This window comes from Microtus ochrogaster, chromosome 1 (genome assembly GCF_000317375.1).
Source record: "Microtus ochrogaster isolate Prairie Vole_2 chromosome 1, MicOch1.0, whole genome shotgun sequence".
In the NCBI taxonomy this organism is placed as follows: domain Eukaryota; kingdom Metazoa; phylum Chordata; class Mammalia; order Rodentia; family Cricetidae; genus Microtus; species Microtus ochrogaster.
The window spans coordinates 79,158,075-79,173,718 of record NC_022009.1 but is presented as its reverse complement, the minus strand read 5'-3'; the positions used below and the strand labels follow the sequence as shown (position 1 = coordinate 79,173,718).

General features: G+C 43.4%; 1 protein-coding gene across 1 annotated transcript in view; it reads left to right on the top strand.

Annotated features, from left to right (window-relative positions):
- The first annotated feature begins 11,285 nt into the window (after positions 1-11,285).
- Agr3 (anterior gradient 3, protein disulphide isomerase family member) overlaps positions 11,286-15,644 on the top strand; it is a 16,320-nt gene continuing 11,961 nt past the window's right edge. The window contains exon 1 of the mRNA XM_026790166.1: positions 11,286-11,391. Coding sequence (XP_026645967.1) covers positions 11,286-11,391 — 106 coding nt within the window. The remainder of the gene's footprint in view (positions 11,392-15,644) is intronic.

Below are 15,644 nucleotides of genomic sequence, written 5' to 3'. Positions count from 1 at the left end.
AGGAATTATGAACTAAGAAGAAGACATGTTATGAGCACAAAGGTGACTTGCCTGAAGACTATTTAGGAGCAGAGATATTTAAAGGAGATGGCAATCCCAAACTGATTCATACTGGTCCACAGCCAAGCCGGAGTGCGGGGTCTGTGCCATGGTGTTTAGTTGGAGGCCAACTTCAGACAGATCAGAGCTAAAGCACTGTGAGAAGGTGGGGTAGGCTCTGGAAAACATGCTCGGGCAGACATCATCAGCGATCATCACGCTGCCATCACCTCTTCCAGAAAGGCAGATGACGCAGAGATCAAACACATGACACATCCCTGAACGAGAAGTCAGCCTATGAACTCCAGCTGAACACGGAGAGATGGAAAAGGTAGAAGGCTGGGAAAGGAAAGCCTTTCTCACGGGAAACGGGAATCTGAGTTTTTCTTTGGGACAGATTCTACTACCGGGCTATATTCTCTGAAAACCAGCTAGGGCTGTCTAGGGTGAAATGAGGGAGGAGTTGAGGGTGTACCCGGGAGAGCCGTGCATCTTGGAAAAATGAGTCCCAGCTGAGGAAGAGGAAGATGGTGGCTTTACAGTGAGGTCACAGAGCAAGGGCAGACCTAGGTGACCTGGATGTGTTTTGTCTTGTAGATTAGTATCAGAGTGCAAAACACACACTGTTCTACTCCGCTTCCAGGTTGTGTTTGTCCCTGTCTCCACCTAACTCAAAGTGTGAGCGCGTGGGAGTGGTCCTCTACCTCTTTCAACTGGAGGTGTGTGTGTGTGTGTGTGTGTGTGTGTGTGTGTGTGTGTGTAAGTGCACCACACACGAGACTTTACACTGAGTCTGACTCCCATAGATCCTAGGACTGGAGCTACAACAGTATTTGAGCAGAAATAAAAAATCAAACTTTTCGCCAGAGAAATACTTTGAACTTACAAGACATTTCAAATAAACCTTACTTCCTGTCTACTCCCTGGACAAATATTTAAGACAAACAAAACCCCAGGGGTGTTATAGCCTCCCTGTAGTGGTAACACCCCACCCTATTTTTTCCATTTTTTTTTTCAACACGGTTTGGCTCTAGAGCCTAACCTACCTAGCCCCTCTGTACCGGTGTACCGTTTGACCCCATCTCCAGTGTCTCGGGGACATGACCCATGTCAGGGAAAGACAAATCTCATGAGAGTTGAGTTGACTGAGAAACAAAGAGACTCTGAGAGCCAGGACCCTCCGCTCCTTAGGGGCAAGAGGTGGGCCGTCCACTCATCCTTCGTCTAGAGGACCACAGCATGCCTTCCACTGCCATCTCTTAGATATTAGTGAATGCAGCAGCTGTAGAGACCCCGAGCGTGGCCTAATTACCTTTAGAACTGCTTGATTTCTGCGAAAAATTTGCTTCATGAATTTCGCCAAAGAGTACTTAGTCTGTGTCAGACTCTTCAAAGAGTACTTAGTCTGTGTCAGACTCTTCAAAGAGTACTTAGTCTGTGTCAGACTCTTCACGCCTTGTGTCCAGCATGTTGATAGTGAGGCAAAGAGCTCCTTATACAGTACAGACCACCACATAAGACCGGGAAAGGGGCACTAGAAACTTCCAATTGCACGCCTTTTCTGAGTGGTTCCACAATGTGCTTGAAGACTGAAATCCTGCCTGTCTAGTTTCTTCGTCACGCGGACCTTGTGGTGGGCAGACAAAAGAGTCTCTTCAAGAACATTCACAGGTTCTTGAACCGTGGATCTCAGAGCATGGTGCTGCCTTACACGCAGACAATTTTGCAGTATGGGTAGGACCCCAGGACAGGCAGACTTTCCTAGATATCCAGGTGGAGCCATGTACCACAAGGACCCGTGTGAAAAAAACATGGAGATCTCCAGCAACAGAGAAGCCACACGATGGGCTGGAGTGGCACAGTACATAAAAAAGAGGACAGTTGAAAGCTGGGGGACAGGACCTCGTCCCTGGAGAGTCAGGAAGGAGACAGAGCAGCCCACTGCTTTCTGTGAACCGGGATCCAGGTCGGATTGCCGACCTTCAAAATGGTGCAATGACTGCTGGTTTTAACCAGTGACTACAGCACCATTTGTCAAGATATCAAAAGAGACACATGTGCACATTATGAAGGCTTCGGACATTGCAGTAAACAGCCCGCAAAAGACCCTCCGTGCTTGCCTCACCCTCGCTACCTTGCAGCTCCTCCCAGATAGGAGCTCTGTTAGCTCCTCTCACACTGGCTAGGACCAAGGGAAGAGAGCATCCCCTCCCCTGGAGTGTGCGACCCCAGGATGGCTGCAGGGATGCAGGGGACAGAGCTCAGGGTGGAGACAGACAGAGCGGGAAGGCAGAAAAATGGAGACAAACGAAACAGGAGGAAAAGAAGCAGTGAGCCCCTACTTCCTGAGACCACGCCCCCACACTGCCCTGTGGTTCCCATGGCATCAGTGACCCCACCCAGACCTCAGGTGACCCCTGAATGGATGCACAATAGTCAACTGCATTTCAGACCTTCCCGAGACTCAGAGCAGCTGCTGAGATGAACCCTGCCTCCCCCGTCGTATTTACTGAGTAGATTCTGCTCCTGACAACCTTAGGAAGGGGCCCAATACTGGTTTCTCAACCCAAGTTTCATCCTATTGTGTCCTTTTAGAAATCATTCATGGCAAAGGACGGGGATAGAAACTCCAATATAGGAATATGCAAATGGCCAACAATTTCAGGAAAGTATGTCCGGTGTAATTGGATATTAAGGCAATAAAAACCATAAGTACAGTTGAGAGAGTCCCATACACATACTCCCAGGAGAGCTACACTCAAAAGACATTAGAATTACATATATTGGATATGCACATAATCTGTTAGCAAAATGGTATAGGCACTAATTTTGGCAATTGCCAGTAATTTAGACTTTGACAGAATATCATAGTTAGAATGGAGCTGCGTATGGCCACAAAGTTTACACCTACGTGTATACCCAGAGGGTTACAGAAGAGGTATTTGAACAGAACCTGTGCAACACTCAGCACTGCTATTCACAAGCCCATAAAGTGCAAGCAACAAAACACCCACAAATGCGCAGACAGGTTTCGGTAGAGTCGTGCAATGGAACGGGACTTAACTGTGAAAAGAAAACTGATGCACATTTCCAAATGAATGAACCTTAACACTGCCATAGGAAAGAAACCAGCCACAGGAGCCCACACAGTGAGCAATCCACTTCCATGGAACACCAGCAATGGGCACACTTACAGAGACACGGAGGTGAAAACCAGAACTGGACAAAGGAAAGGACAGAAATGGGGAGCAGCTGTCCATGCTATGTGTTTTACTTTTGTGGTGGCAAAACTTTCCAGAAATAGGTCATGGATATAGTTGCACAATCCTCTTAGATACTAAATGCACAACTGTACACAGATACAGCTGCACAACACTCTTAGGTACTAAATGCACAACTGCACGTAGATACAGCTGCACAATACTATTGAGTATTAAATGTACAACTGTAGTCCTCTAAGTGATGAAACATTTTATGTTACATCAATTTTATAAATTTAAAAAGGTGTGTGGGAAATGTGCTTCATGAGAGTTGTTCATTTATTTGCTTATATATTGACATGTGTATGCACACACATACATGCCTATGTGCTAGCATACACATAAATCGAAATGATAAATGAAGCATATACACACACATGCATACACACATACCCATTGCGTGCTCATAATACATATTTAAATGGTTCATGTATAGATTATATATAATAACCATGCCCATAATTTATAATATACTGTATAATTCTCTATAGCTCAGAAGATTTATATAGCTTTGGTTATAATAATCACTCCAACTTGCAGTTTTGCTACAGACCCAGTTGGCACCTCCCATTTGGCTCTGATCTCAGTGTGTTTGGGACCTGGGCTGTTCTTATCCCACAAGGTCCAGTCTGGGGTGAACAACAGTCAGATTCTTTGTGTGGTCTCTCAGAGACAGGCCTCAACTTCACATGAACTCTGTGGTCGGCTGGAGCTTGGAGTATGTTTTCTATGTGGTGTAAAAGCCAGGGCTTAGCATGTGTCTGTCGGCCCCAGCCTGTGAGTGAAAAGAGCACTCCGTGCAGATCACCTGCCCTTTCCCGTCACTAGTTTAGTGTAACACTGATCATCTAAACTGATCCAATGACGGGGTCAGTCAGTAAAGAGATCAATATACTGCTATTGATACTTCAGAAGAACATCACAGAGCGCTGAAAAAATAATGTAAATTCCTAGAACAAGTGACAGAATGGCTCGTCATCTGTACTGAAAAAGATATCAAAGGAAATAATCCTCGTATTGTATTTATTTTTGCTTATTGAAATAGTCCAGAGATGGCTCTTCCTCCTGACCAGCAGGTGGCACTGTGAACATAGATTTGAAATCAGAAGTCCAAAGGCTTTTTTCTTTAATCCTTCAGTGATGTAGAACACTTGAAATGATTGGTTTTAATTTTTTTTTAAAGTCACATTATTGACATTAGATACTCCTAAAATTCCAAAATCCCCCCAAATGTTGACTCAGTTACTTCATAGAAACAGCTTTTGAAGATGTTCTTGGTAAGCCTAACCGACAAGGACGGGGTTGCTCTCCTGTAGATCACTCTTGAGTATGTATTCACACACAGCATCCTACTCGGTCCCAGCAAGCCCAGTTGCTTATTATCCCACTTCTCAAAGAGAAAACTGGGCCTCACACGATTCCATTCTTCACCCCAGCCACACACCTCAGTGACAAAAAAGAATCAAGCTTCAAAATCAGGCCCAGCTCTCGGGTGCTGGACCGTGGCTATGTCGCTGGGTGAGAGCGTTTCAAAAGCTGGGCTCCTCAGTGGACATCTAGGGAGATCGCCCTACAAGCAGGGCATTTAAAATGTTAATTCATTCACCTCGAAACTACACATCCCAGAAACTGTTTAAAACTAAAACAAGTCTGACCTTTTTTTCTCTCTGGGAAAAGTTTAGGGTGAAAAGTGATATCCCAGAGTTAGCCACACTCCCACACTCTACAGGAACCATCAGAGGTCATTGGCTGCAGAAAGGGGACTCTCGAGCCATGAGCTGGGCTGCCAGCGGTGAACGGGAGGAAAGCGATAGGCCATTTACATATCTAGAATTTGACCTATTATTTGTCCTCGGACAACTTCCCACACTATGAAATAGAAAAGTCAGTACTTTGCTCACTGGGATCCTATTCTGAGCTGTCAAAAGCAAATACAGAATATACATTTGGAGCGTGTGTGTGGAGTAGGAGCACCAGGCACTCTAGATCTGATACACAGATCCAAATGCAATGAATTCTTAAGGTTATCTAGTTTTGGTTTTTTTTAAAGGGGTTATGAGACATTCCCCTTTTCTTCCTAAGGGCAACTGTTACCTGTGTCGGAAGGCATGAACTAAGCCATCACTTTTACCGAGAGAAGGGACACTGAGCACATGGACAGTGTTCCAGTCAGTTGCATAGTTTTTATTCCAGGCACTTAGGATGGGCAGTAGTGAGCTGGATGGTTTCATGCTGTTCCTCTGGCAAAGGCTCTCTCCACAGTCACGCCTGAACATCGGTCCTCTGGCACCTGTGCCAGCTAAACTGTCCAGGTGACAATCTGGATTCACCCAGCAAGAGGTTTTTAACAAGGACTGTCTAGATCAGGTTGGCTTGCTGGCTCATGTCAGGAGTCAGGGGGAGCTGTTAATTCACCGAGCCAATTGCAGGGGCAACATTCCTTAGGCAGGGTCCCCGCAGTAGAAGAGAGGAGAGAGCTAGCCGAGCGTGAGCAAACAAGCAGGAGTCTCTTCTCTCTGCTGTTGATGATCTGCTCTGGAGATGATCTGACCAGCTGCTCTGACCTCCTCCACAGCATAGACTCTTTCCCTAACTTCTCTCTATGGATTATAGCTTGGTTATCATTTACTTAATGAAAGCCTTAATGGTTTACTTAGTGGCTAATATCCACATATAAGTAAATATACACCATGTTTGTATTTCTGGGTCTGGGTTACCTCACTCTGGATTATTTTTCGTAGTTTCATACATATGCCTACAAATTTCATTATGTCATTTTTTTAAACAACTAATTAATACTCCATTGTGTAACTGTACCACATTTTCTTCATTCATTCTTCAGTTGAGGGACCTTCCAGGTTGTTTCCAGTTTCTGGTGCTATGAACAGAGTTAAGCAAGTGTTCTTGTGGTACGATAAAGACCTTTGGATATATACTCAAGCGTGCCACAGCTGGTCCTCGAAGCTCAAGGACTCCTGCAGAAGAGTGTAAGAGTCAGGGAGGATGGGGACATCAGGAGAACATGGCCCACTGAATCAACTAAGCAGGCCACGTATGGGTTCTTAGAGACTGAAGGGCAAGTGTGGAGGCCGCGTGGGTCTGCACTAGGTCTTCTGTGTATGTTATGGCTGTTAGCTCGGTGTGTTTATGGGGCTCCTGATGATCGGAGTGTATGTGTGGCTGATTCTTCTAGCCTGCTTCTGGGACCCGATTACTCCTGTTGGGCTGTTTTGTCCAACTTCAGTGTGAGGGCTCTTGTCTTGTCTGATTGTATTTTGCTTTGTCCTGTTTGGTTGTTGTCTCTTGGAGGCCTGCTCTTTTCTGATGAGCGATCGAGGGGTAGTGGATCTGGGGAAAGGGGAGAGGGGAGGTGGTGGAGAGCTGGGAGGAGTAGAGGTAGGGGAAATTGTGGTCAGGTTGTACCGTATGAGAGAAGAATCTATTTTCAAATAAAAGAGAGAGAAATATCTTTTCCTTTAACCTCCACACTTCTCTCTCAACTAAACCATCTTTGTTTTCTTAGACTCCCTCATGAAACCAAGATGGCTGCCAGAATTCCACACGTTCCATCCAGACTCCACTCTATTGGGTAGATAAAATGGACTATTTTCTTTATATTTGTTGGTGTCTAATAATAAAAAGCTTTCCTAGATATTCCCTCATAATTAATTTACAAAAATTATTTCCTATGTGTATACTTAAATTAACACTAGAAGTAACCCCATGACTAAGTGAAAACAGATTTTGGTTTTCTTACCTCAGCACTATGGACATTTCAAGCCCTAAAATTTATTGGTGGGGAGCTTCTGCCGTCGTCCAGTAGTTAACCAGTGAGGCCCCAGTGGCTTCCCATGCAAAATAGGCTATTGCCATGGCTCTTGGTTGTCCACTAGAACTAGACAGTGAAACCCTATTGCTGAAAATACCACATGCAATGGTTCCAGGACATGGAGAATCAAGCTAGAACAGACCTGGAAGCTTCATCCCCAATAGCCCAGGAGAAAGCCCAGCTCATCCAAGACTTCCTGGTCCAGTTGCCAAGGTTTGAAGATGGACATTGCCATCCTACTAAAGGTGGAGGAATGGACATCATTGGGGAACTGTCATGCCTAACTCTCAGGAACTTCACTGCAAGTCACTGAGACACAACCATCCTCTAAAACTAAATGAGAGAAACTCAGAAACTAGGTGCAAAACCAGTATATAACAATACCCAAAACAAACAAACAAACAAGAGATTGCAAAGAATAACCAAACCATGAAAATAATAAGATGTTTAAAGCAGTTTTATTTCTCTCTCCCTCTCTTCCCCCTCCTCAAAGAGAAAGAAAGAAAGCCTGGTTTCTTTAGCTCTTTATTATGTTCCTGTAATCTGAGTCACCTAGAAGATTTTCTGCTTTCTTTGTGTCCAATCCGCAAAACTCGCTGACGTCCCTTTCCCACTGGGAACAATGGTGTACACACAGTTTCTACATTTATCCCCCCTCCCCTCCCCCCCGTTTTCTTCCCTTTTTTCTTACAGTGTTGAAATCTAGCCAAATGTCCAATTACCTTGGAAAGAAAACGGTGGAGGAGAAAAGAAGCACAAGACCTTTGGTGTCATTTCAAGAGGACATGCGATCTTACTTTAGAGCAAGGAGAGCGTTCTCCCTGCAAAGCATGAGAACTGAGGGGAAGCTAAGCTCTTTGGACCGACCTGTGTTTGTCAGCACACAGGTGACAGCGCTCCTGTTGCCATGCAGGTGAAGTTGTAGGCCGGGTATGTGAGTGTCTATAAATCCACACCCCTTTGAAACGGGGAACATCCTGAACGAGGTCGTTTCTAACAAGATCGCTGGGCAGCTCAGGTAAGCAAGCCAAACTTCCAGACCAGTTGGTGTTCAGTCTCTCAACCTCTAAATGATCAATTCACCGTTTTGCTACGTAAGAGTGAGTCTCTTGGTTAAAAGTGGGACACATGAAATGAAACTATGTTTTGCTTCTGCTACTGACCTGGTTTCCTGTATCGGCTTCATAATTTCACTCTCAATTTATATTAATGGTAGAATAAGAATTAACCTAAAATGACTTCTTAAAAAAAAAATCTGGGTGCTGGCTATATTGCTTCCTTTTTGTTTTTTAAAATAACTTGTTTTTCATTTAATTTCATTTCATGTGCATGATGTCTTGCCTGCATGCATGTCTGTGTGAGGGTGTCAGATGTCCTGGAACTGGAATTACAGACACTTGTGAACTGCCATGCTGGGAATTCAACTTGGGTTTTCAGGAACAGCAACCAGTCCTCTTGTTGTTTTTATTGTTTTTATTGAGCTATGCATTTCAATCTGTTCCCCTTCCTTCCTCCCCTCTCCCCTTCTACCTGCGACTCCTGCACTCCCAATTTACTAAGGAGATTTTAGTCTTTTTCTCCTTCCTATGTAGATCCATCTATGTCTTTCTTATGTTTTTTTTGTTGTTGTTGTTGTCTAGGTTCTCTGAGATTGTGGACTGTAGGCTGCTTTTTCTTTGCTTTATGTCTAAAAGCCACTTATGAGTGAGTACCTATTATATTTGTTTTTCTGGGTCTAGGTTACCTCACTCAATATAGTTTTTTTTTCTAGATCCTCCTTTTGTATGCAAATTTCAAGACGTCATTGCTTTTTACCTCTGAGTAGTACTCCGTTGTGTATATGTACCACATTTTCTATCCATTCTTCGTTTGAGGGGCATTTAGGTTGTTTCCAGGTTCTGGCTATTACAAATAATGCTGCTATGAACATAGTTGAACAAATGTCCTTGTGGTATGGCAACCAGTACTCCTAACCATCTCTCCAGCCCGCAAAATTTTTATTTTAAAATATAGAAATTTTCAGTATTGAAATAAATGGCTTATATTAATTACTTTTCAAAAGCACAAGCCCAGTGCCAGGAAATGCTAACTGGCCAATGTTGATTAAGCCTATTGGTAGTCATGAGGGGTGGTGGTCCCCAAGGGTAACAGATGCTGCTGCAATGGAATAATCGCCTAAATTTCTCCAAATGTCTGCCCTGGCAGCCAGAACTTAAAGACTCTCAGTAAGTCAAACGCTGACCATTGATGCTGAAAGTATCACTCATTCCCAAACAACTATACACAAGTTGTATTGTTTTGAATACAGTCTGTATCTTTTTTACAACATCTAACAAAGGTTTGTAATTTTGAATATAAAAAGGTGCTTGGTACTAGTACATAAATGTGTAATAAGTATATAAATACTTGAAATTAGGAATTACAGATTCCGTCTCCATTCTGAACTTAGACCTAAAATAGCACAGACAGCTAAGTTGCACGTTTCTCTCGTTTCTTGGGGTAGATTTCACCTGTTCATCTCTGTCCCTAACATCAAGGACTTTCCAAACACTTTCTCCATCTTAACTTTTCTTTTCTCTTCCTTCTAAGATCCCAGAAGAATATGAAGCATTGTTTAACCTTCTTAAGGAGGTGCAACTTCGCAGGCAATCTCAGAGTTTTTTTAATTTGTTATTTTATTATTTTTTGCACCTGTAGCTCATCTGCAGGCCTTTTGGGAGTACTATCAGGTTCTGGAAGGTCTGCAGATGAGCATAGGATTCTAGTGTAGGCTGCTTTTCAACTTCTCTACTGTAAATTCAGCCTTCCTGAAGCTGGACTGCCCAAGTTTGGTTTGTTACCCCAGGCTACCCCTGTTCCCTGCTAAAATTATAGCTCTCATTCCATCTTCTAGGTTCAAGATGGCCAGACATGGAGGGAACACAGTGACATTCTAAACTGTTTTTTATGATTGATAAGCATAAGAACTGAAAGGAATAGTGTTATCAGACATTGTTACTGTTTAACAGGAGCTTTGGGGCCTGAATACAAGAACGGTAATAAATTGTTGTGCTGGTGATTGTGGTGGAAGTCATTCAGTAAGACTAACCTGGGATGGCAAGCTCCATCAGTTCAGAGGAGACCCAGAAGAGACAGCACCAAGAATGAGAGCATGCTGGAAAGAGAGGGATAAGGAAGCATCTAGAGAAATCAGGGTCTAGAAACCTCCACTGAGCTCTTGTCCCCAAGATCTCAACACTACCCTACATTAACTGTTATAGTCACCAGGTGTTTTGCTGGGACCAAATTTGTGTCTTGCTAATCTTTCCATTTCTCACAATTCATAGAAGAGCTAAATATAGCCAACTCAAGCAGAATCAGTAAGCAACCATTTATTAAGTTTGGGCTAGGAAATTTCATTATTATGGTGAAATTCACTGCCAGATTACACATATCTGCAGCAAAAATGCTTTGAGAATTTTTCAACAAACATGAAGATTGTCTGCACATTTACTTCTCCTGTTACATGTTTATTTTAGCGATGTGACGGTGCATGGCAGTTCTTAAAGGGAAGAAGTTGTAATCTGAAGGGAAAGGCTACCTGACTGCTGGGAAGCATGAGGAGGCTCTGTGAAGATGGAGCTCTGAAAATTAAGGCTCCTCCTGGTTCTACTCTGCTTCATGTTTGTAGCTGAAGCAGTGGGTTTTTTTTTCACAGCTAATCTTACTTTGCTGTAGAATTAAAATGTTGTTTTCAGCTATTAGGCCCAGAAAGATGAAAAGACAAGGGGTCTTTTGTACATGCTAAGGGCCAACTTTGCCTTCATATTGCATTGTGGAGGTGATGAATGAACGAGATTGTGCTTGAGTTCCACTGCAGAGCGAAGCACATTGCAGTGACCTCAGGGACAGTTGGGTGTCTTCAACCTGCTCTTGAATGTCTCCTGTGCCGTGATATCCAGAACCTTCACTAATTTAATATCTATTAAGATGGTTCAATGTCTCTAAATGCTTTAAAAAACATTCCCCAGAGTTTATCTAATGTGAAATCAGAAGAAGAATCTGTCAGCATGGGGTTTGTCCAAATATCTTTTAATAGCAGACCGTTGAAAATGACCAGATTCTGAAAATTATTTTCTGCCATCTAGCTGCCTCTGAGTGACTTTATAGAAGACACGATGCTCTGTTCTACTTTGTCCCTCTGCCTCTTGCTGATCACAGTTTCTGCCAACCTTGCCATCGCTATCAAAAAAGAGAAGAGACCTCCCCAGACACTCTCAAGAGGTACGACATTCTCACTGGAGTTTCTAAACTCGGTCAATTCAACTGTTCTCAAAAATACCCAATACTTCTCTCTATAGTTTGATTATAAGCAAAAAACTAGATATTTGCTATGTGTGACTTTAAAACAGATGTTTCTAAAGGGGGGTCATCTATTTTAGACAGTAAATAACTAAATTTCAAAGAAATAACAACCCTTGGGTTTGGAGGTGTGTTTTGTTTGCTTGCTCTGTTTTCAAACCTTGTGGATTTGACTGACTTGGAACTTGTTATGTAGACCAGGCTGGCCTAAAACTCATAGAGATCCGCCTGCCTCTCTCTCCTGAGCATTGGGATTGCAGGTGTGCACCACTGCGCCTGACTGAACAGCATTTTGCTGCATCTTTTGTAGATATTATAAAGACCTGGCTTGGTGTCTACAGCTTTGATTGACTGTAGACACTTGCCTTTTGCTTCAGCTCCAGAAAATCTATTTTTTTATACTTACAATTTTACTTTGGTCTAAGAAACAAACAAACCTTCCTATCCAGAAGCATGATGAAGAAACAGTTCTCAAAATTAGTTTTTATATTTCCAGGAAGGAGAAAAATTATTTGCCCACACATGATTGATTCAAGTAATCGGGATAGCCATGCAGTGCTTGGCGGCTCTTTGGAATGGTGCTCTGAGCAGAGGAAAGAGTGACCCCACCCTGCAGGTGGCTTCCACACCATTAGCTTCTTCAGATTGACAGAACACCATCTGTGTGTCTGTGTTGTTTACCTAAGTGAATTAATGCAGCTTTAGCCTAGCAATCACAAGCTGTATGTGGAGAAAGGCAATATCTACTGCAAAATAAATAAAGGACAAAGACATTGCCCTGGGAATAATTCAGCACATAGCTCTCCATACAAGCTAAGAGTTATAAAATAAGAAGCTTATTGACCTTGAACAACTCAGGGCCAAACTATTCCTTGCCCTTCAAGTCCTATAGTGGAGCTGCTTGGCGTTGCTGTAGCTCTCGTCTAAGATGTCACTTTCCTGGGAGCCCATTTAAATGTTGATCAACAGCTCTGCAGCAAGGTTTCATTATGTTTGTTGCTTGGTTGGTTTATTCATGTGTCAAGGTCAACTCGTTGAACATGCTAACTCTATTCTCTCCTTCCTCCATTTGAGTTCCAGGATTCAAGCTCCAGACATCAATTTTGGCAATGAGAGCCTGCCCCTGCTAAGCCATCTTTGCTGGCCTCCTTTTTGGCAATTTTTAATTTTTATGAAAGCCAATTGGAGTACATACAGCTTATTTTGAACAGCCTGGTTCTACTACTTCAGTTATTAAGACACCGTTTTATAGGAAACATGACTACTAGTTAGTGCTGGGAGTCTGTGTGTTGAGAGCGGGGCTATGTCTGTTGGTCCTTTGGAGATCATTTCTATTAGAAATGGCAGAAAGGCAGGAGTGGGTGGAAGGAGTGCAGCAGAGCAGGGGCCAAACGGTTCAGGGCAGAGATGAGCGTAGAGAAAACAGAAGATAGTGAAGAAAAGACTAGGGTTGAAAACACACACACACACACACACACACACACAGAGAGAGAGAGAGAGAGACCAACACTGCCTAACATCCTAAGGAAAAGGACTAGGGTTAAAAAACACACACATATGGAGACCAAGGTTTTCTAATGTCCTTTTTAACCAAAGAATGCTCAGGGTCTGGTCCAGTGACTGACGTACAGCAGAAACTCAATAAATGCACAGTAGTAGAATGAACAAAATCACTGAAGACCCAATAGCACCACCAAAGCTGGAGACGAACGCATAGCCATGAATCCGACCTGAAAGAGAATTTAAATTCTGTTGCATTTGGTCCATAGTAATTATGACCTAGACTGTACGGAAACGGTTATGATACAATATGTTCCCCTGCGGCTCTAAGGATATTTAGGAAGCTATATTTTTTTTTATTCCTGGGGACCAGTGGATTAAAACAGAACAGATGGTTCATTAATGTCTGAGGGACAAAAGTGACCAGAAATGAGACTGAAATGTCTCCATTGCTGATGCTCCAGCATCTGAGTGACAGTTTCAACAGGTGAGAGGAGCTAGAGACATGGCTCAGCTGTTAACAGCCCTGGCTGCTCTTCCAGGGCACCTGGGTTCAAGTCTCAACAACCACAGGGCAGTTCACAATCCTCTATAACTTCAGTTCTAGGGAATCTAATTCTGACCTCCATGAGCACGAAGCACGCATGGGGTGTGTGTGTATATATCTACACACCTGCGAGCAAAGTACCCATATACGAAAAACTTTAAAAATACAAATAAATCTAACAACCAAATACAAGCAAAAAAGGGAAACTAACCAAGGAGCTGCTGTCATATTTCTGGAGTAAGTTACTGTGAACTGTGCTAAAAGCAACACCCAATCAACTTCCAGGATCATACAGAGAAGACTCCAGGCAGGGTGAGCCAAAACAGCAAAGATGTCTTCCAAGGTTAAGACATGAGATCTAGCACAAGCAAACCTCTTCTCTCATTGCTGTAGAATGGCACAGTGGCTCTGTGGAACACACCAACAACTCCTCGGAAAATTAAAATACATGCCAGCTGTGGTAGCACCTTTAATCCCAACACTTGTGAGTTCAAGGCCACCCTGACTCCAGGAGACTCAAAACTACATACAGAAATCCTGTCTCAGAAAAGAAAAAGTTAAAATACAGTTACCATTTAGCTCAGCAATTCCACATCTCCCTAGAATCCCCAAACACTGAAATGCAGGCACATTCTCATCTGCTCCCTGCAGCAAAGAACTCAAATTCCCGTCAGCTGATGAGTATATAAAAAGAGGCTTCCTAGTTAGGGTTACTACTGCTGCGATAAAACACCATGACCAGAGAAACTTGAAAAAAACGGTTTATTCAGCTTACACTTCTGTATCACTGTTCACCGTTGAAAAAAGGCAGGGCAGAAACTCAAACGACAGGATCCTGGAGGCAGGAGCTGACAAGGAGGCCATGGAGGATGCTGTTTGCTGACTTGCTCAGTGTGGCTTGCTCAGCCTGCTTTCCCATAGAACCAGGACCAACAGCCAGGGCACCACCCAGGATGGGCTGGGCCCTCCCCATCAATCACTAATTAAGAAAATGCCCTACATCTGACTCTTATGGAAGCATTTTCTCAATTGAGATTCCCTCCTTTTGGATGATTCTAGCCTGTGTCAAGTTGACATAAAACCTTTGCCAGCGTGACACAGAAACACATCTCTGGTGAGCCATAAGCACTCCTTCTTGTTCATCCCTAGGATCTCACACTATTGCCAACAGCCCAACAAAACACGGTCACAGACCTTGAAAGTTCCACAGTCTTTACAAATTCACTTTAAAATAAATGCAGTCTCTTTTTAAAAAATCCTGTCTCTTTTAAAACCTAAAAGTCATTTGTTTGTTTTTTTTTTAATTCAGTCTCTCAACTGTGGGCTTTTGTAAAATAAAAAAATAAATGAAATACTTCCTTACTTCAAGAGGGAAGAATGAGGGCATGGTCAAGATCAGAACAAAGCAGAACAAACTCCCACAGTATAAATAAGTCAGTGTCTAATATCTGTGGTCCATCCACTCCTGGTCTTCTGGGCTCCTCCAAAGGCTTGGGTCACTTCTCCGACTCCGCCCTCTGTAGCACACACAGCTTGTCTTCAGACTCCACCTGTCTCCCCTTCACTGCCGCTATTGCTCCTGGAAGTCATCCCATGGTGCTGGCATCTCCAAAATACTCTTCTGAAGTAACTGGGCTACACTTTCACCAATAGCCTCTCATGGACTCTCTTCATGGTGCCAAGCCTCAAGCTTTCTGCCTGGCCCCTCTCAGCTTTTCAATCCTGGGTCTTCAACTGCCACTGAGGCTGCCCCTTTACCAAGGGCATCTCCTGCCCTCTCTCTGTGCCAAGCCTCAACTCTCTCCATGACCCCTCATGCCTTCAAAGCCAGTATCACCTGAGTGACTCTTCCACATGACCAAGTCCAGCCACTAACACAAGGTACACCTTTGGCTGCAATACAGCCACAGGAAACACTTCCTAGAAGATTTCAATTCAGTGATGCTGGAGTCTTCTTAATCACTGCTAATTTCTCAACTCCAAACAACCAGCATCAAGTATCCCAGAAAGTAAAGATTCCATTTTAGTAGTTCTGTTATCTTGCTAATCACAGCTGATTATGCAGGCCCTGCTAACCAAAACCACAGATTCTTCACACACACACACACACACACACACACACACACAC